At 32.5% G+C, this 22,056-nt stretch overlaps 2 protein-coding genes across 5 annotated transcripts in view; both read right to left on the reverse strand.

Annotated features, from left to right (window-relative positions):
• Nucleotides 1-695: 695 nt before the first annotated feature.
• LOC116338098 (voltage-dependent calcium channel subunit alpha-2/delta-3-like) lies at nucleotides 696-5,866 on the reverse strand. Its single transcript, XM_031763166.1, has 17 exons — nucleotides 5,539-5,866; nucleotides 5,392-5,473; nucleotides 5,224-5,328; nucleotides 4,826-5,135; nucleotides 3,669-4,759; nucleotides 3,524-3,598; nucleotides 3,244-3,459; nucleotides 2,872-3,143; nucleotides 2,647-2,801; nucleotides 2,340-2,589; nucleotides 1,998-2,268; nucleotides 1,677-1,925; nucleotides 1,513-1,606; nucleotides 1,302-1,437; nucleotides 1,056-1,237; nucleotides 936-973; nucleotides 696-860 (listed from the first exon to the last, which is right to left on the reverse strand). The coding sequence occupies exons 1-17, from the start codon at nucleotides 5,673-5,675 to the stop codon at nucleotides 741-743; spliced, it is 3,783 nt and encodes a 1,260-aa protein (XP_031619026.1). The 5' UTR covers nucleotides 5,676-5,866; the 3' UTR covers nucleotides 696-740.
• A 2,759-nt stretch (nucleotides 5,867-8,625) lies between these two features.
• Nucleotides 8,626-22,056, reverse strand: part of LOC116337980 (leucine-rich repeat and calponin homology domain-containing protein) — a 38,976-nt gene continuing 25,545 nt past the window's right edge. The window contains exons 2-10 of one of the 4 annotated variants that reach the window (XM_031762992.1): nucleotides 17,229-17,373; nucleotides 16,563-16,795; nucleotides 16,278-16,414; nucleotides 15,633-16,165; nucleotides 15,231-15,317; nucleotides 14,346-14,987; nucleotides 14,033-14,279; nucleotides 13,883-13,960; nucleotides 8,626-10,414 (exon numbers count right to left, since the gene is read on the reverse strand). In XM_031762992.1, coding sequence (XP_031618852.1) covers nucleotides 10,208-10,414; nucleotides 13,883-13,960; nucleotides 14,033-14,279; nucleotides 14,346-14,987; nucleotides 15,231-15,317; nucleotides 15,633-16,165; nucleotides 16,278-16,414; nucleotides 16,563-16,795; nucleotides 17,229-17,373 — 2,309 coding nt within the window. In that variant the 3' untranslated portion in view covers nucleotides 8,626-10,207. Of the gene's footprint in view, nucleotides 10,415-12,174; nucleotides 13,567-13,882; nucleotides 13,961-14,032; nucleotides 14,280-14,345; nucleotides 14,988-15,230; nucleotides 15,318-15,632; nucleotides 16,166-16,277; nucleotides 16,415-16,562; nucleotides 16,796-17,228; nucleotides 17,374-22,056 lie in introns of those variants that run through there. The other 3 variants (XM_031762989.1, XM_031762990.1, XM_031762991.1) reach the window with 3 other exon arrangements.

Below are 22,056 nucleotides of genomic sequence, written 5' to 3' on the forward strand. Positions count from 1 at the left end.
ACACACTTGGGAATATGATTAATATGTTGAAACTTTTAAATAATATATCAAGGTTTGTCATTCCGATATGTATTTGGCTGTATACGTGAAAATATGAAAAGGCAAGGATTATAAGTGAATGCACTGCGATTGGCATCCATTTTAAATATTTGCGATCTAACACTCTCGGAGCAATGCGCATTTGTGCAGCCAGAAAATATAGCAGATAATACTTGTTCAAACAATTGGGTTGCATGGCAATACATCAACTAGTAGAAGCTTTAACGACACAACGAATGGTTAAAGAAATACTAGTTCAAATTAATTTTATACGGATCCTATTATATGGTGCGCTATAGCTCTACAGGATTATCGAAAAACTTATTCAATTAAAAAGTTTCCTTTCATTCAATAATTAATTGTACTTTTATGGGAATGAAATCGATGGATTTCTTTTTTCTTTTTAATGGGTATACACCATTTATTTGGCTCAGAAATATAGAATTAATAAAAAAGAAAATACAGAGCATTTTCTAGATTTACATTATTCTTTGAAGTAGTCCGGAAAAACGTATATTCAACGTTTCGAAGACATAAAACTCTATTTTTTATATCGCTGAGTATATTTAAATGAATTCTTTTTTCTCTCTTTGCTATGCTTGTGTACATTGCTAAATAAAATCATTTCTTTTTGAATAGAAAATGGGCATAAAAAATAAATTTTTAGCAAAAAATACCCTGTTTTGTATATTTTACAAACATTATATGAACATAAGAACTTTGGTCATCAATAACACTGATGACCACTTAATTATTAACGAAATGCTGTTTATCTTATGATGCGTACAACTTCCTGATGGTTTATTGTCCACTCTATATTCCTGAAAAATATGTAATATTTAAATTTATTCAGAAGTTTTGAACACTAATCAAAGGCATTATATTCAGTGACTTACGCGATCATCTTCGGTGAAACAATCTTGTAAGCGCCTACCTAGGGTTGATCAGATGGAAAAAATGGAAATTAATCAATAAGTAATGGAACAGAATGGAAAAATAATCAAAGGAATACAAACTATGCAATTCATTTATTTTCTCTTTATGACATGGGAACGTATGTGTATCATTTGGAGCTCCAAAATCATATTCAAATTCTTCTGCTTCAGCATTAATTCGTATTTGTTCCGATGTGGAAATTGTATGTTGGACAACGACCAAAAGTAGATTTGATAGTTTAATTCGACTGAAATATAGCCAACTGAAAGAAAGTGAAGTTAGAAAATGGTTCACTTCAATTGCACAATGGTGATACAAAAACCTACTCGTTATCATTATTTTTCTGATCTAATTGTTGCATCACATAGAGTGTAGCTTTTTTATCACACGGTTTTAGTGAATACTTCGTAATGTTTTGTTTTTCTGTTGAATTGTAGAATGTTGTTTTGTTTGAATTGTCACCTAAATTAATGTCAAAAGTGAATTTAAAAAATTAATTAGAACTATTTAAAATTGATATTTCAATCGAATTCTTACTCGATTGGGCGTGAGCCCATAAATTAAAGTTCGACATTGTTAAAATAGTTTCCGTCATCATCCATTGCAAAGCTCTTTTTAGCAATTGTAAAGGCTACCCAATCATAAAAAAGATCCGGTATTAATTGGTATTGTAGTAAAAAAAAATAATGAAGAATTATTACCGTAGAAATTATATTGGCGAAAGATCCAGATGGATTTTCCTCCAGTTTTATTTTGCAAATCGCTTGAAAGTCATATACCGTGATGGCTTTGAAAATGTTTAAATCAACTAAAGTTTTCATTGCTTTTCCCTGGACTTCGCCGAAAAATCTTCCTGTATCATCTGAGTCATTTGACAAAATAATATATCCATTATTGTCGATTACATAACAATCGTAGATTTCATTGTCGCACTGTAAACAATTGTCACACTGCCAAATAAACGTGTGAAATAAATAAAAATTAGCATTGAAAAATGAAATGTCCAACATTTGGATGCATACAGTTGGTTGTGATGTTATTTCCTTAAATCGTTTGTACATTGATTGTTGATCAAATTGGAAACCAACAACGCATGCAGGTGCTTCTTTTCCAGCGTCCATTCGAAAAATAGCATGTGATGCCATCACTTTGATATCACCCTCTTCTTTAACGTCATCCTTGTCATCGTGAGGTACAGCATACACAAAACTTTCGTTATCACTCTTGTGCTGTAGTACAGCTGATCGGTACCATGTTTCATCAATTGCTTTGGTATAATAATCACCAAATTCTCTGCAATAACAAACAAATTAAGATTAAATGGTGTTCAGTCTCAAAATTAATCACAATCATATCATTTTTACTTGTCGCCCTCAACTTCAGTTTCGCCCAAGATAAATTGCCAGCGTGTTAAACCGCTCATTGTAGCTACAAAACGAAGGGTAGCGTTATACGCATAGATCAAATTCTCGGCTTCATCACTTTCAAAATTCCATTTTTTATCCCTAAAACTCGGTTCCGTAACTCTGGCATCAAATACAAGTAGCTCAACCAATTCTTTGTTACAGTAATAATCACTGTTGAATTTTTTGGTTGTTTCTCTTTTGCAGTTTGCTGAAATTAATATTCGTTTTAAACATTTGAAATGTGTGCAAATTATTTTTTACTTACGATGCTCTTCGTCTTTGCCTTTGTCATATGTATACTGCTCATATTGATCTGGCCATTTCATCGATGTGCTTTGAAATAATTCCACAAAGTGCAATAACTCTTTTTCTGAGTTGTCAAATGATTTATATTCCATGTAATGGTATTTACAATAGACCCTTTGCATTGACAACAAAAAAAAAATAACAAAAATTACAAACAATACATATTGGCATACAATATGCTTACCAATCGGGATGAACTTTCCAATTTTGTCCAACAAAAAATTTTGACATTTTCTGGCCTCTGTGGATATTATTTTGAATTTCAGATCCAACGGTAATTAATGTTTGTCCATAGGTGCTTGGAATTGCCAAACCAAGCGTGAATGGAGTTGATTCCAATGGTCCAAAAAAATAATCGTACTTTTCTTCAGACACTCGGCGCATTTTGTCGTAATGAAATCGAATCGAGACATTTGTCATATTCTTGAACTCATGATTCAATGACATGTTACGCAGCTGAAATTTTTTTGCAGTAAATAATAAGCTAATACAATTTATAATGGGTGGCAAAAGATCCAGAAATTATTTTCACACTCTTTTGATATTTGATGAATACCTCTTTTGAAATGAGGCCGATAGATGGTCGATATTTGGGTTTAGCTTCATTCGATTTATTTCCATCTATTTCCTCATCAATTTGCTCAACTTCAGTCAAATCAATACTGTTATAATTATTTTTAAGGTAGACGCATTCCTTTTTATCTAAATCTTTGGGCCCAGGACATTGTGGATCGACAATTTCTTCTGTGTCTCGCTTCAATTTAAATGTTTCCTGAAAAAGTGTTCGCAGAGATGCACTATTTTTGAATTTATTTTATGTTTTGTTTTGTTTTTACCATTGGACGTAGATCCGGATGTAAAAGTATAAATCCATTGTTACTAACAATGAAAGGATATGCGTTCACACCCAACTATATAAGTATTGAATATCGAAAAATATGAGGAATTTGATTGCAAATCGATTTGAATGAAATAGAAAACCTTGTAAGGAAGTGTTAATTTATCAATATCGTCGACTGGTACATCAGTTGATGCAACACCTAATAATCCATAGTAATCGCGAGTTTCATTTGTGGCATTAATTTTATAAGCTGGCACACCAACGGAGATCATCAGACGTGGCAGTGGACTTTCAACTTTTTTCCCATTTGCTGGCACATATTGTTCTTCGTCACGATACGTCACGTCTTTAAATGCATGCGTCCATGTTGGTGGATGTTTTTCCCCTTGGAATACAAGCGGCTGAGCAATGGTTTCAACATAATCGAACACCTTTTCTTGAACTGCGTCTAAATTCTCAATATGTGAAAATCCACCACGATTTGCCATAGCGATGCTCTTCATTTCAGCTACATTGCTTTTATCCTTACCGAGTAAATAGGTAAATATCCGTACAGGTATTTTAGTACAATTGATTCGATTATGAGTTTCAAAAGTATCTGTGAAATTTCCTTCGATATTATCCGTCACCAGCATGATAGCTTGATTACACGGAATTTCATTACATTTTCGCGTCTCTCGATATGTTTTAAGTAAACGAAAACCAGTTTCGATGGCAAATTTAATATGGGTTTCATTTGCATAATTGTAATCGTAATGTTTTTCTTCCATTTTTTCATTAAATGCTTTAATATTTTCTGGTGTAGCTTGAACTAGTTTATTGTCGAAGCAATTAATCAAGGGCTTTACCAAGGGGTTGGATGTATCATTTTCCCTTGAAAATGTGTAAATGTTGAAGAAGTCATTATTCGAAAATGTATCTAACAGACTTTTGATGGTTAATTTTGCAACGAATCCTAAGTAGCCCACCATTGAACCAGTACGGTCGAGAAGAATTACAATATCTTTGGAACATGTGGCCGTTTCAATATACCATGAACGTTTTCGACAATCATACACATCCACCTTTGTAGATGTATCTCGGTCTTCCCAAGATTTTGCCGGAAAGTGTCTGAGAACACCAGTCTCTGAACCGAAATACTGCCAAGATAATGCCGGATCATTTCTATAATTATCCTTAAATACTTCATCCAACTTATCCGACCACATTATTACACTCTTCGTCTCATTGCCTACAAATAAATGATTATTTCATCAATGAAATTATTCATTTAAGCACAAATTTATTAAGCACTCACTGCCATCGTAAACGTTTGTTGGTACGTGCACTGAAGAGTATGTTGTGTTGACCTTTATATGGTAAAAATGTTTATCAGGTACGAGTATCATGGGCTTATATGTTGCATTTTGGAACGTTTTATATCCACAAATGGTTTTTGTCTCCGATCGATTGACACAGGGAACACCATTTATTGTCGAATATTTGCTGGAATAATATGTGTAATTATTGCGCATAATTTTTAGATTTTCTTCCGAAATGCCAGTATCATTTCTTGTGTAATTTCGAAAATACTCTTCGGCCAATTGTTCCGCTCTATTTGCTATACACTGTTTAGATGTGAAAAATAAAAATAATACAGCGATACGATATAAGATTTTTTTTTTCATATTTTCTTATTTTTTCATCATATCTCACCCTAACCGCCACGATTTTTCTTCGAAACATTCTTCCCACCTTTTCCACAGCAGTACGAATTAGTTCACCTTTTATTTTTACTTTTGCATTATTTTCTTTATATTCCTGAAATTGTTTTGTAAATGTCGTGAAAAAAAAAAACAAATAAACAATATAAATGCATTTTACTTTTTTAATTTCATCAGCCCTGGTCATATTTTTTGCCAACCAATACAATTCATCACCAAATTGTGAGGCCCACAAATTAACACTAAAAATAAAAAATCCTGAAATTTATCCAATTTATACATATTATTTTTAATGAAATATATTTACGTGGTTTGATGGTCTACAGATTTTTCATCTGCAGAAACTGGTACCAGATATAAGTGACATAAAAATATGACTATAACAATCGCAGAAAAAAAATAGAAAGGAAATGGTTGTTCATTCTTATTGTGAACTCCCACCATCTTGTACTTTTTTTCTTTTTCGAATATATTTATCGATCAATTTGTAAGAGTATCTTATTTAACTTGAACTGATTTATTTAACTCATTGCTTTTTAATTACAAAAGAGATATTTTCTTTCTCTCGAAGAATCAGATAAAAGATTTGGTTCACTCAGAAACAGAACAAAAATATAACTTGAAATTTTGACAACATGTTCAACGGGGAACGGCCAAAATAAAACTAAATTTAAACCCAGTTAATATGAGATTTCGGGATACATACGGAACGTTTTTTTTTTAGTATATTGACTTTAGTGCTTGAGATCTATCTTTAGAGCGTGGACGTAGACACGTGTTCAATTTTCAACACAAAAACTCGTGAATATGCCATATTTTGTTTAAAAATGTTTTTCTTTTATCCAATCGATCCAAACTCAGCAACAACACTCAGAGTGTATTTGAATCAATACGTACAAATGTCATTTGTTCTATGAACGATATTAGGGTAAAAAAAAATTAATTGCATTTTGTCTACACTTTGATGATACACATGTCTACATTTTATTGGCATGATTCATAAACGGAATAAGTGGAAGTGGGTTTCACCTTGCATAAAACCGAAATAAACAATAACAAGTAACGGTGTTTTAATGTTTTTCGAAGCAAGAAAAGAAAAGCGACGCAATATAAACATTTTGTTTGTATCTGTCTTTAAACGTTTTTCATGATATTTTGAGACCAATGAGAACTGCTTTTTTTTTACTTATTAAATATATTTTATGGGAATGAAATCGATATGTATTAGTTCGTTAACACTGAAAATTATAATGGGAAAAAATCAGCTGTTTTCTATTTTTATAAAGAATTGACTTTTTCTAACAGTGTTATGCTTAATTGTGTAGGGAATATTAAGTGTTTGAAAATAATTTCAAAATGTGCACAAATAGAACGCTTTTTGCATAATGTTATGAAATGAATGATATATTTTATTTTCCAAACAAATAGAATTGAATGGAAAAAATGATATAAGTACACCACGCCGCAATCATCTAAAAATAAGAACGTAATTTTTCAATTGAAAATTATGTGATTATTAAATTTTATATGATCATTATTTACTCCAGCAAAAAATTGTCGATCAATAGTGATGAAGCCGTTTCCAGATATAGATAAATCTAAATTTTGAAATTGTGTCAATAGTTCGTGCTTAGCAAAGTATAATTGTCCGTTGTTAATTGTTGAAAAGGCCAGTTTTTCAATATTCCCCATCAACTCAGTTTTCTTATAAAAGAATAAAAAAGCAAATAATAATTATTTAATTACTGACACTTACACAGTCTCTGTGTGCGGAAAAATACGCACCTTGGTTGAACAATAATGGCAGGCATTTATCAAAAGATTTAACGTTATCAATTCCTTCAAGATATTGCAAAATGGAACTATTGAAGATAAATATTGTATCATAAGTTTCCTGAGAATATCTCTATCTCCATTACGAGGAATTTGATCATATATTAACCTTTTTTTGGAAATTATCTTGTTCTCAAAAGATTCTTGATCGAGTTTTATCGCATCTGTAGCTTTTGAAAATGAGACAATGACACAAAAAAAATGTCATGTGATCATGAAATGAAAGTAACTGTATAATAGTTACCCAAACCGCCCGATTCATTGGTTCCACTTAGAAACAGAAAAAGATAAAAGGAATTAGTCGTGATCTGAATAAAATATCCGAAAATGACTATCATCAATATCCAAGCAGAGCGTTTTTCGATCATAACTTTACATTTCCATATTTTTCGATGCACAAATGCTACATAATTTAACGCATTCAAACGCTGCACATCATTGACTTTTTTCGTTTCAGACATTTGCTTTAAATTTGTATTCATAAATTCCAGTAGAATACGGAGTAAGTCAGTGTGAAAGAAAAAATAAAATTCAAACGCTTCGATGTAAATGTTCAAAATCATCCATGCACCGATAGTGAATTTAGTAATAAAAACCGGAGCAAAATATGCACCAGCTGTTAAATTGGTGAGAGAAAATATCAGCAATATAAAACATTTGCGGATATGATAACGTATGAATTTATCGCCATTGAACGCCACATTGAACTGTTTTTCGATTGAAACTTTTATGTTGAGTAATTCTTTTGGTATATTCTGTTCTTTTCCTTTCATAAAGATGTTTGATGCAATTATCAATATATTTGTCATTAAAATGATAGTTCTGAGGAAAGGCAAAGACCATTCAACCGAATTTTCGGACCGAATCTGTATATTCAAATAGTGGTAAATGCAAACACTCGTTATAATAAAATGTGTAACTATTGGAATCCATTTCAAATATGTTCGTTTGAAAATCTTTGGAGCAGAATTTGTTTGAGCAGTTAGAAAATATAGCAGAAAATATTTGTCCAGTAATTTGGAATTCATGATTAAATCAGTTAATTTTAGTCAAACACAACACATGAAAACGCAAACTACACTAATTCCAATTCATTGTGAAATGACTCCTATTTCTATTCATCTAATTATATTTTCCATAGTTAATGGACATAAGATCCTTGTCTTCATTGGTTTGTTTGGCGTCACTTTTGTTTTTGAACTAATTGTGTACTTGGAAAGTGATTTGATTCATTAAAAAGTTTCCTTTCATCCTTCAATTAATTACTGAGCGTACTTTTATGAGAATCAAATCGATGGACTAGTTTGGTAACACCGGAAAAAAAATATATATTTTGTTCGTGAACAGCTATGAATGAAATAACGAACTCGTTCCGAAAAAAAAAACAGACTCTAATAACTTTGTATTAAAATCGTTCCTACCGATTTTTTCACCTCTTTGAATGACAGCAAGACCAGCAATATTGAGCATTCCCAACCTATTTGATAGTATTTTTCTCGATTTTCCCGGATTTTCCTGAAAATGTGAATTAAAAACGTCTGCAAAATAAACATTTTTTTTATGTTTTTACAATAATTTGCTTTTATTATTTCTTGTGACTGTAATTTGTTTATATTCCACAAAATGTGGCTAAAATACAGTGTATTTCGTTGGATTTTTCGAATAATTTCTTTGTTATAGGTCTACAATAAGAAGAAATTTTATGGGTTTACTTTGAGTTGCTTTCTTTCTGTTAATCCGATTTTTTAAAATGTTTGTATATGTGACTGAGCATAGATCATTGACAACCATTGTGATTTATTATTTGATTTATTATCTATTTTTAATCATTTTTGAAGCAAAATCATTCAAAATGAAGAGAAATCGATCAGTCTTCAATAACGCCAATTATGTTGAACTAAAAAAGATCTGCTTTCGTTTTTGGCAATTCTAATTGCATGAGAAATTTCAAATAGATTTTGCACTGATAACCACTTTGTTGTTATTTAACCTTACTAGCGTGCGTCACTTATCATATTAATACATTCAATTTAGCGTTAATTGGATATGTTATTGGTGCGATAAAAAATGAAAATATCTACCACAAATGTGCTTTTTGAATGCATTCAAACATTGAGCGGTGAACTTGATGGCTGAGATGATATAACAACAAAGTGGGTTTCAGAGTAACTATAATATTTGGAAGTGTGTGGAAGTTTTTTTGTCGATGGCTAATTCAAATGTTCAAAAAAACACTGACGATTAACGCATGCACTTACATCAAATTGATTATTATATTTATAAATTGGATTATATAAATAGTGAATGTACTGCGTTTCAATGAATATTGGCTGACAAATATGCGCATTGTTCATGCCGTGCCATTGCATATAATATTCTATTATTTTTTATACCTAAAATGTCTAGTCCGATGAACAGATGTCGTTCTACAAACAAAGATATATTTATAATAATCGATTGTGCACTGACTCGAAAAGTCGAATGCTTTTTCATTCTTGTACAAATTACACCTATTGGATTAGGCCCAATAAACTACTTCGCATTCTTATAGCCTAAATTCAATAAATATCAAATTGTGTTTGTTTTTGTTTGTGAAAAAATTTGATTAAAAATTTGTGACATAATTTTACAATTGTTTTGTTGCTTTTCGCTAAAAAAAACTTTGTGATTTTTTATTTTAAATACAATATTCTTAACTAGATGGTTGAGAACGAATTTGTTTCTCTAAATATACTGTCATACTTTCACTCGTGACACAGAAGTTGATTTGATTATAAATTTGTTTACATTCATTCAAAAACAACATTCAAGTGGAAAAGTCTCACAGTTGATCGAGCCTTTCAATTTAACTGAGTTATTACAATAATAAATTATTATATTCGACGTTTTGAACGGAATTAAAAGAAAAACACATAAAATAAATCTCATAAATGACAAACTTATTGTTGGTTGCAAATAAAACAAATCAAATCCCATTGGGATCAAACTCGGATTCGACTAAAACATAGTTTTATCTATGACATTACGTTCAATTAATTTTTCGCTTCATTCTAATCTCTTGAAATTATACAATTAAACAATTTAATACAAATTCTAAATCAGTAAAAATGTACGATATCATCTTGTATATCTGCCTATGGTGCTTATGGTGATGTCAACATTGCCGTGATTGTTGTATTTGCTTTGGTTGGTGACGGCGTTCCATTTGATATGCCTGATGAATTGATTGACTTTTTTACCGGTGTCTTTACTCTGTTTGGCGTGTAAAATCGAAGCAATTCCGTTACCGTAATTGATACTTGGACAACACCTTTTCCCTCTAGGACGTCGGCGGCACAGCACATAAGATTCTGAATAGGGAAAAAAATAGAATTAATTAGCATTCACCGTAATAATACGTATTTTAAATGATGGTTATCAAAACACATTCGGGATTAGATCAAAAGAAAATCAAATCATTTTAAAAGCATTCTGGTTTGTGTATAAACTGAATTTGTATATGATTTTATTGAAACAGTTTTTATTATTATTGTTGTTGTTGATGTAGTATGTCTTGTAATTTGTTTGTTTTCAACATGTTCCCTGACATTACATGTTTTGTGCGAGTGTAAAAAATATTTGCGTTTGCTATCCAAATAGAAACGGTTACGACTAAATATGTGTTACAATTTCTAATTTCATCAAATGGTTAGTTTCTATTATAGGTTCTACAATTTTTGTTCTACCGAAAAAAAAATCATATTTAGTAATTTACTGAAATTCGAACCATTGTTGCGTGCGCAATTTATATGTGTGAATAAATCTCAACACTTCAACAATCAACATAGGCCAATTCATTTCAATTCTAATCATCACATTACCATTTTTCAACATATAACAACCAATTATTTTTCAGGCTGCTCTTTTCTTAAGCAATTTCAACTTTTCAATTTCCTAAGCATTCACATGCAAGGTCTGCTGCAATTTTCTTAAATTTTTGCTGTGATTATATAATTTTTATATATATATTTTTAGTATACAAAATATATGCTTGCATTAAAATATATATGTTTATGTTTTAATTTTCATATGATAAGGTCACCTGCTTGACCTGAAGAAACGGATCTTTTATCCATTCCAAATCATCACTGGGACAATGAATGCACAAATTATATCGCAAATAATTGATTAAAAAAATTCTATTCCGTTTGCATAATATTATGTGCAACATGTGCAAACAATTAGAAAATTAGGAACTTCAAATATGCTCGCGATAAATGTCAAATAATCTCTTTAATGTAAACAAATTGACGTTAAATTTTGGTATAAAAATTAATTTTAATTTCATAAAATAATTGTTGTTTTACTGTTTTTCTCATTTTCAGAATGATTTTTTAAAATTTAAAATGAGCAAATATCTCAAAAATTTATTGAAGTACATAGAAAAAATATCGAAAATGTTTCTTAACGGAATTTCCGTTCAAAATTGAATTTTTTCAATTTTCTTTAAAAAAAAAAACGTTTTTATCGCGAGCAATTTTTCTGAATCTATTTCTGTTTTGATTTCGATAACAATTTAAGTACATTGTTTTTCATTTGATAAAAAATTAATTATTACTGGCGCAACATAAATAGAATATTTTATAAAGCTTTCATAAATAGCACGGTTGGCTTCAAAAAAATCCACAATGTATAATGGTTTATCTATTATAAAAAGCCAAATAGTGTGTGTATAACGCGGTATTTCATTGTTCAATTTGGAATGGCCAAAATTCACATAATACTGAGACTCGTTTTGAAAATATACCTGGAATGGTTCATCCGAAGTAATGATTTTCTTAAGGCTAATGCTAATGAATAATCACTGAATAAATAGTATAAATAAGTATATCATAGTTGCCCATAATTTAATCGCTTAAACCAAAACGAAACGCAAAATGATAAAATTATAGTTGCCTAAATTAAAACTGGATCGTTTACGATATTTTTGGTCAGTTCTCTTTGTGTGAAAAATCAAGTGATGTAATTATCGAATTTAAAAAATAAATTCTTCTGTATAATTTTACGGCTTTTTTTGGAATAAAAGTAAATTTGCGCGTAAAAAATCTTTTTAAAATAATAATAATAATAATTTGTAAATACAAAAAAATGAGCCTCTTTAAATATTTTTCAATTTCCCTGTTTGTGATGTACCGAATAGTTTTTAATTCGATAATGGATAGAAAAAGATATAAATAAGCGACAAAATGAATGACGATAGGCAAATAAATGTTGATAAACTCGTATCTTCATCTTTATGAGTATTTGATTTAGGTTCGCCTGGACTGTTGTTAATATTTTCAAAAAATTCAATTCGTTTCATAACGATTTTCTCTGATTTGTTCAGATTGAACCATTCGTTTGTTTGATTTGTTTCGTTATTTCGATGCTTTGGCGTTAAATTAAGATCGTTTAGACTTTGATCTTCATTGCTACTGGCACTGTTCGTACGAATTGTTGCCGTTTCTTCGGAAAACTCATACGAACCACTACTAGTGTCCGACATTAATTGATCGGATGTGCCGACTTTGCAATTGAATTTGCCAATGTCACTGTCGTATTCGCACTCTTCGATGATTCCATTCAATTCGAATCGTTCCGAATATTTGGTGTTACTCATTTGCTTGTAGGTGCGTTTTAGACCCGTTAATTTACGTTTTTTCGTCGTAACGACATCGGTTACTGTTGATGATGTTGACGACGATGGTGATGTATTCAAAATGGTTGTGTTAGATAAAATCAAATTCAATGTGTTAGGTGTTTTGCGTCGCGTTTGCACAGGCAATGATCGTTTATCAACAACATTCACTTCCATTGGTTTATTAACATTATTGTTATTGCTAATGCTAGTATTATAGCAAATACTGTTGTTAATATTACTAGCCAATTCAATTTCTTGTTTAAGATTTGGTGTGGTTGTTGTTGTTGGGTTAGTACTGGTACTACAGCACAAACTACTACTTTGCATCGCATATTGTTCGGTATCGTATTGATCATTAGATGCACTGCAATCAAAATCAACAATTAAACTATACTCATTGAAGTGATCGGCATCAGTCGTTGTTGTCGTTGCGGTTGTTGTTAGCTTTTCACATTCAACGGTCTTGCATGGATCTGTGGGTTGATTGTCCAACAGTAGATGTGCCGATTTTTGAAAATGAATGCCGATTTGTTTGAAATACCGATTGTAACTGTCATGTTCATCGATCATCAATCCTTCACAATGAATGCCCGTGTTCGTGGTGTTGGTTACATTTGTCGTTTGCTTTGCACTGCCTGTCAAACGCTGTGCATTAAAATCGGCGATCGATAGAAGTGCGGCCACGGTGCGATACATAGCAGCTACATTTGGTGGCGATACATCCATGTTGATGTCGTGATGTTCGGTTTTCATGGTTGCCTTTTGACACTCGTCCATCGTTGTTGAGTCACACGATTGAACATCATCCGCTGGTACAATATCAGCGCAAGAGCATATCAACTCCTGCAACCAACACCAAAACAACAGGCAGTTAGCAGTGTGAAATTTATTTTGTTTGTGAGTGTGTGTGTGTTTTTTTTTTTGCTTAAGCTTAAAGTAGTCGGTAGCAACGATATTTATGTACAACAAGTTTTCTTTTTTAAATTGAACAAAGCGATTTTGAATTGAAAAAAAAAAAAATATATCAAAAGGCAGAGATTTGAATATAAGCAGCGAATAGAAAATGTGCAATTATTTCTTAAAATCAAATATGAGTGAATTACAACATGTGACTTTAACGGTACATTTTTTTTCATAATATTAACTATCTCATGCCTACCTCATCAACACCAATTTTCCGGCATGCATCCAAAAAGTTATCAACATTTCGACGACATCGGGCCATGGTTAGTTTTGGCTAAAACAAATGAGAAATTCATTAAAACAACGTAGATCAAAATAATACTTGAAAAAAAATGTCGATCCTTACAACAGCCGGTGATGGAACGTGAATGCTCCCGACCGATCGGGGTCGAACGTGATTTGCCAAATGGCATAAAACAACACCATCAGTCAACGCGGATCCCACGTCTTTCGGTAAAGTCATTTTCAAACGACTTTCAATCGCCTTCCGTAGTTGCTCAATTAATTCGCTTTCCTCTTTTTGTCGATCAAATTCGCGACGCATTGTAAAACTTAATTTTTCGGCTGGTGAATCACGGTTCCAGGACACACTTCTGAAAAGAAAAACATTACATTTTTCATAAATATTCAATTTTTTTCAACGTTATCTTGTGTCATACCTTGGGCTTTTTTGTCCTGATTTAATGTTACCGTTAGTTTTTGGCGTGTTGGTTAAATTCGTGGCCGGAGATCCATTTGAGCAGTTTATTGTGTTTTGTTTGGCCGGACTATTCGGTTTAATGTATGCATTGTATTCTTTGGTTGTTGTTGTCGTGGAATTCAATTTATTAGCGATCGAAACATTTCCGTTCGTTGGACTAGTAACTTGTGGTTGTGGATGATATTTAATTGGTGTGCTATTTCGTGATGGTGTAACCTTTTGAATTGGTTTATCGCCTCGTAACGGTGATTTCAATATAATTGGTACGGTCGTTCCATTGCTGACATTACTATTAACCGATTCAGTGGAACCATTCGATGTATTTGAACCATTTGCAGTTGAACCAATATGTTTAATGGTTGAATTGTGTGCACATTGCGGTGATAATGATGAATTTGTACTCGCTGTACTGTTTGAGCCATTTTGAATGTGAGTCGATGTCGGTGTTGAGGTATTTGATTTGATTGATGTATTCTGATTTGGCGGTGATTCTTGCGTTGTCACCGTCGTTGGTAATGTTTGATCTTTTGCTGGTTCCTTTGGTCGATAAATGGCATGAGCATCTTGATTTCGTTGCTGTCGCAACGCTTCTTTATATTCCCTATTGCATAATGAAAACATTTCGATTAGTACAAAATTTAACGTGAAAATAAAAACCGGATTTTTGTTTGTTTTCTTGTTAGTCATCAAGCAATCACTCGGCAAACAGGGTTAGTGTGGCATCTCCATTCTAATTTTTTTTTTCTCACAAAATTAACTTAAACCATAAATGCCAAAGCCATTTTACAAAAAAAATTACAAAGTGCGAATGTCGTATAATCTTAAATGATAAGATTTTACTAACCTATATGTTTGAATATTGCCTAATGATGTATATTTGTCTCCAGATTTAACACTCAACATATCGATTTCGGGAGATACATCATTACTGCTTTTTATTTTATTTTCATTTTCCACATATATACGAAACCATAAAAAAGAAATCGGGAATAAAGAAAAGTATTTAAAGAAAACAAATAATTGGCTATTTCATTAAATAAAATCATATGAAATGATATTGAAATGATAAATGAATGATGAACATTGACGAAATGGTGTGCAAAAAATGTATAGGTTGATGTTTATGTATGTGTGTGTGTATTGGTGATGAAATGGTGTTGAAAATTGATGATAGCAAGATGAGGTGAAATGAAGCTGCGTGATTTGAAATTTTATGGAAAAACGTTTTACACACGTGGATACGAACCTGTTGTTACCGTTTAAGCTTCGTTTTGGTGTATTTGTGTTGTCTACTGAATCGCTTGTTTTAGAGTATTCACTAACGCTACTTTGACTTGAAGTGAGTGTGTTATTGTTACTTCCCACCGGCGATGTCAGCGTTGGCGTTGAATTACCACTCGTTTGTGATTGGAATTGTGAATAATTTGAAGGATTTGGTGATTGTTTATCATTGTTAAATATTGATTGTGCCATTGTTGGTGACCATTTTGAAGAAGAATGTCCATTATCGGTAACTGTTGTGGTGCCATTTGAATTAGTGGTGGTGGTCAATTCCTGCGACCAACGTTTATCATAGCCATCACTTGTACTGTAACCAGAGTCAACATTTTGACGACGAATCTTCTGCAAATCAGACAACGGTCCACTGCAATGTTTTGCGGCCGCATTCCGTCGCAACGTTGTGTTTCCATCATAAGTACCACCATTTCGTGTTTTTTCCTCTTTTAAAGCCATTGTATCGAGATACTTAAATACATGGACCAAACCTCTAATGCACAACTGTAAGAGAATCAAAAAAATGAAATTAATGAAAAAGACATAAAAAAAGGAGAAAATAGCATTTTATTTCGAAAGACTGCATTCATTAGCACATAATTATTTAGTCACTTACACTCGCTGGGGGTGATGTCAGTGGATTGCTACTCAGCTCTAAACGCACCAGATCTGTCATATGCCGCAGTTCAACTGGCAGTGATGCTATTCGATTGCAGCTGACGTCCAATGAAACCAATTTTAAACCAGTTATGTCTAGAAAAAAGAAGCATATCAAATTAATTTAAAGCACGATTAACGAAAGACGCAAAAAAAATGTTGTAGAAATAAGTGAAAAGTAATACGAATAAAAAAAGATTGAATAAATAACAAATATAGCATAAAAATAGAGTTATTTTCATACCTCGTGGTAAATAGACCAATTGATTGTTGCGTAGCGAAAGCGATTTCAAATTTTTCAAGTCACTCATTCGTGCCGGCAAATGTGTGATTTGATTGCAAGCCGCATCCAATTCAGTGAGTTCAGTCATTCGTCCAAGTTCATCGGGCAATGATATCAGTCGATTGTTTGAGACCAAAAGCACTTCGATTGGTAAAAAGCATAGCTCACGCGGTAATGACGTTAGCAAATTCCTCCTAAACAAATAACAGAAATAAAAATATTATTTAAATCGTTCAATGGGTTAATCAGATTTAGCAGTTTAATCATATGCCATTTTCGAAGTGGAAGTAATTACAATTGAATAAAAGTTGCAAATGCAAAAAACTGAAGGGAATTTATTCAATTAGTATCAATTACAGCAGTAAAAATAATCAGAGCAAAAACAATGAAAACATGAGCTCAAGCATGACGAGTGTTAAGCCAATGAAAAAAAATGTTATTCTTACTCAAATTTAAGCCATTTACAGAATAGAATGTTTTGTATACATTTCATTTTAATTGGATTGAGTAAATCCGGCATTTTTCACGTTGATCTGGTTTTTTTCAAATTTTTCGTTTTTTTTTTAATTACTTCTACGTTTTTTGCCTTATCATGTATGCCTTATCAAAAAATGTAAAGTTCCTTACCGTAAGTCCAAAAATGACAGTGAATATAATCCACGAATTGATTCTGGAATGGATCGTAGTGAATTGTGGTACATGAGCAATGTTTCGAGGAATGGAAATCCAGTGACATCTTCGGGCAATTCACATAGTCGATTTCGAGATAAATCTGTAATCAATAGAAAACCAAACATGTTAAAAGTCATCATAATAGGATTTATCGAACGATAATAGTAGATGCATTATCTCAATGGCAATAGATAAAGATTCATTGATTGAATCTAGCAATTTTCTTTCTTCGTATTTTGTTGATTTTCTGCAGTTTGTAGTCGAACATCCGCTAGAGCGTTTCGTTGTACAAAATATGTGTTCAAATAATCGAAACCCTCAAGAAGCGAATGTGTCGGAAACAGAGTCATATGTGGACGGAGTGAGAAAAAGAGGGTGAAACAATGAAAATCAATATTTGCAACGGGCGTGAATCAACGTTTCTATTCTGTTTGAGCTGACGTCGCTATATGTGTTATGTATCGGTTATTTTCAATATCAAAGTTTCAATATTACGAATGTCGATGTCTGTCGCGACACATCTGTGTACAATAAGATAAAAGTGATTATTTTGTTACTTTCCAAAAATAAAACCCGAACCCTTATTCCGGTGAAAGTAAACAGAATTTCTTTATTATGTTTACATTGAGCTCGTGTTTATGTAAGCCAGCGGCTGCCAACCGTTGCCAAGAGATTTACTAATTAAACTAAATTTGATTTACTTAGGATTTAAACTCAGCCTTGTGCACTACTTTCGATTCCTTGGTATCTTTTTTCTACATCATTATGATTTGTTTGCATTTTGTCTCGAGTTTTTTTCTCCGTTTGACTTTCATTCTTCCACCATGCATCTCTCTCTCTCTCTTTTCGTATTCAATTTTCTCTGGTATTCCATTCAACCTTGCGAGGACTATTTACATAGCACACTCCAAATTACAAAAATAACCATTTCATGTCAAGCGAATTAAGAACGCTACGATTAAATCAAAATTGTTTATATGTCACGAACTCACACCGCATTGTATATAAATGTGCAGCATTTTATACGGTGGGCCTAACATTTTATCGTACGCTTGAAATTTTTGCCGGCCGATCAAGCATCATTAAAGCAACTCTCGTAATTTATTCATTACGTGCACGTTCACAAAATTATTGAGAGAAATAAAACAAACTTTGTGCCACATCGTGTTATGTTCCGATGAAATAAATGGTTTGCTCATTTGAACGTGACGACGTTCATTTGGCGCAAATAACTACAAAAACAAATTGTTTGTATAGTATTTGTTTTCTTTATCTTTTTTGTATCTTTGAATTCCTGCGAATTTCGATGGAATCAATTTAAATGAAATCATATGAATTTTTTCTATTGCGCAGATAGATCGAGACCCGAACCTTTGATCAAGTATGTTCTTACAATTTGGCATTCGGCCAAAAAACATGCCAACTGAAACTAATTCGCTTATGCGCGTTTTGCTTGATTTAATTTCAATTGACCGGAAAACTGCATAAAAAAGTTCATAGATTTAAACAATCTATGACTTAAACAGACACACATACGGCGAGATAGAATTCACACACAATACGTCGAATCTACGCGAAGTGTACAGCGGTTGCGTTTGACCCAGAATAGAGATAACTGGACATGCACTTACAATTTAGCAGTTTTAATGGAATTAAATAGGATGCTACTTAATGGGCCGTTTGACTTGTTCGGTGCCCTATTGCAGCATATAACATACATCTGTCTACTTTTTCATAGTTCATTATGTAAATGGGATGCCGTCAATCAATATAAATAAACGATAAATTCGTCTCTGATCAATAAACAAAATATAAATTCTATTGATTAGTTTTCATTTTTTTGTCGCCTATTGAAAAACTATTGATAGTTGGTTTTTTTTTATTTATGATACGCTGTTCGTTACATTGACCTGCTACGCGATTAAAATGCGAATAATTTTCACCGTATTGACCATAAAACACGTTATTGCCTTGTGGAATTGTGTGTTTTTTAATGCATCATCTTATTTTCAATTGCAAATATGGCTTTGTCGTAATAAATCTTTTCTATTTGTTTCGTCTCGCTCGACCATTTTTATGGTGTAATTTGAATTTACGATAAACAAACAAAAGTATTCAATTGAATGGAACTTGTATGTATGTCTGGTTTTGAAACGGTTTTTTTTCTTGGACGATTTTAATTTGCTGAGTTCGTCGATTGTTCAAGTGCATCATGCATGTAATAAAGAAAACGAAGAACCATGAACACACATAAAATGTAGTATGGTGTTTTTTTCTTCAAGAAAACATCAATTTTCATTAGGCGGAACTAGTCGAACTGGAAGGAAATCAATGTTTATCTCTGGCACTGGAAGAAAACATTTTTGCTGCGCTGTTTTTTGCGTTATTCTTTGGCAAATATTCAAAAAAATCAGCAGTAACATCGACGCGGCAATCAGTTGTAATTGCAAAAACGGCTGTTGCGGCAGTTTTGAGATGGTAAATTTGCAGCATTTCCGTTACATCAAAAATAGAAGGAAATTTATGCACAGAAAGCATCCGTCAGTCAATTTCATCGTTCTCAACATTTTAATCGAATTTTGGTGCATTCAATCTGGAACGCGCGTCATTTATCCTTTACCGAACCACACGTTCATTTCAGCTTACACAAAAGAATTTTAATTCCATTACGGACATCGAAAAATCTGCTCAATCTGTGTGTGACACACGTTTTGACATTGTGGCATAGCATATTAATGCAATTTTATTGCTGTTTTGTTAATAAGTCGCATACAAATTAACAAACATAAAATGCAAATACACGCTTGAACTGAATGTGTCCTTCGCACATCGCACCAGAAAAATAAATGAATGCACCCTTCTATTAATTTCATTAAATGTGAATCGAATCATCTTTCGTTGTTCAATTTGCATTCCACTCCATTTAGATTTCATTTAAATATTTCCACTGAATTTCATCACGTTTCATGCTGTATTGGCGGTCGTTTCTCAAACCGAACTAAATCAACGTATTTATGGAATGTTTTTTTTTACGATATAAAATATTAAACTACAATGCGAAACCATATTGCGAACGCAGTAAGTATATAGTATATGACGGATGAAGAAAGGAGAAAAATGTAAATTAACCGCGTGCATGCTAAATCGCAAACGTGTGTGGGCGCTCAGTAATCGCATGTTTGCATTTATGAGAGATGGAATGAAGCATAAAAACTGAAACATTTTATTTTGTGGTTTCGATCGTCCCCTTTGAGTAAAATACTCTACACATTTTCAGGGGTTGATTCACGTTCTAAAATATTTAAATTTGCGACATTAAATATTAAAGATTCACGTCGACGGCTTCTATTTACAAGAGAATTTTTCCTTCCTCGTTTTTTTTTCTTATCTCATTTAAATCTTGAGCATCTTTTCTATATTTTTCCATTTTGATAACTCTCGGCAAAAATAACATAAAGATGGAAAAAAAATATCACTTGAGTTATTGGCTAGACCAAATGCCATAAAATATAAATCGATAAATAAGAATGGAATTTTTATCGGCTAGATTTTGAGTCGCAAACATTGATTACAGTTTTACGGCCACTTTAAATCGGAAATGCAACAGACCACATTGTATGGTGATTACAAATGAAAATTTAATCTTGAAAAGATGCTGATTTTTGGTGTGAATAGATAAGTGTGGATGGAACAAAGCAAAATTGCAGCATTTGCTAATACACCCAACACTTGAATACAATTTTATATTTCAGTGTGTGTGGCATGTTGTTTGTACATAAACATGGGTTTGGCATCAACGGCCCAACATCACAATAAACGGAAATGTTCAACATTGTTGAATTTGCAAAACATTATTCGTTTGGAGATGTGATGCGAATAGGTATTTGTATCAATATAGTATATACAATCGACACCATTCCCAAAAACATAAAATGAAATGGGTCTGCATGAAATGGTCCCATGTGAATGCGATGTGTATTAACTTATACGAGGGGCGTCTGCTGCACAAAAATTGGCGTTACGTGAAATGATATATACGCGTACATATTAGACGATAGAACACATGCCATTACTTTGCAGGAAAAATCCCTCTTTTTGCTCTGAAGCAAGTATCTGCAACCACTCCGATCACAAGTCAACAAGGAAAAAAAATTACGTTTGCCTGAAGTATGCGGAGGAAAATTGCACAAAGCATCATTGACCGACAATGTAAGCGAATAAAAAAATAGAGAAGAAATCTCGTGCGCACCGGCAAAAACATTTCGTTATCGCAACGAAGTTTGACAGCAAACAAAGTTAATATCTCGTTACTATGGCGACCGTCTGATGAGCAGAAAGAGAGCAAATCTATTCCATAGCGACGAGCAGGCATTTGTGTCCGTATGTGTAGGTATTACGTTTACGTGATGTGGGTAATGATTATAATATAATAAATGACACAAAAACATTCTATTTGTTTGCAGAATGGAAATGCGTCTGTCGGCGCTATATTTTTTTCTCTCTCTCAGGTGTAGTGAATTCGGATGTAACTCCAACGGATGTGTTCAAAAGACTATGCAATAACAGCTGCAAAGCGTAGAAATGGTACAATGCGAGTGGCCTTTTAAAGCATAAATGAATTTAATAAATTCTATAAAACATAATACGGTGGTGTATTTTGTGTGTCTGCTTTAGACGAAAATTGAATTGTATAAAAAATACATACACATCAAAGAGTATGTTGAATGGAGAATTCATGAATTGCAATGGCAACCATTGTATTTTGCAAGATCTGAAAAAAAGG

This window comes from Contarinia nasturtii, unplaced genomic scaffold, assembly GCF_009176525.2.
Source record: "Contarinia nasturtii isolate CC-2019 unplaced genomic scaffold, AAFC_CNas_1.1 Cnas_scaffold_350, whole genome shotgun sequence".
Classification (NCBI taxonomy): Eukaryota; Metazoa; Arthropoda; class Insecta; order Diptera; family Cecidomyiidae; genus Contarinia; species Contarinia nasturtii.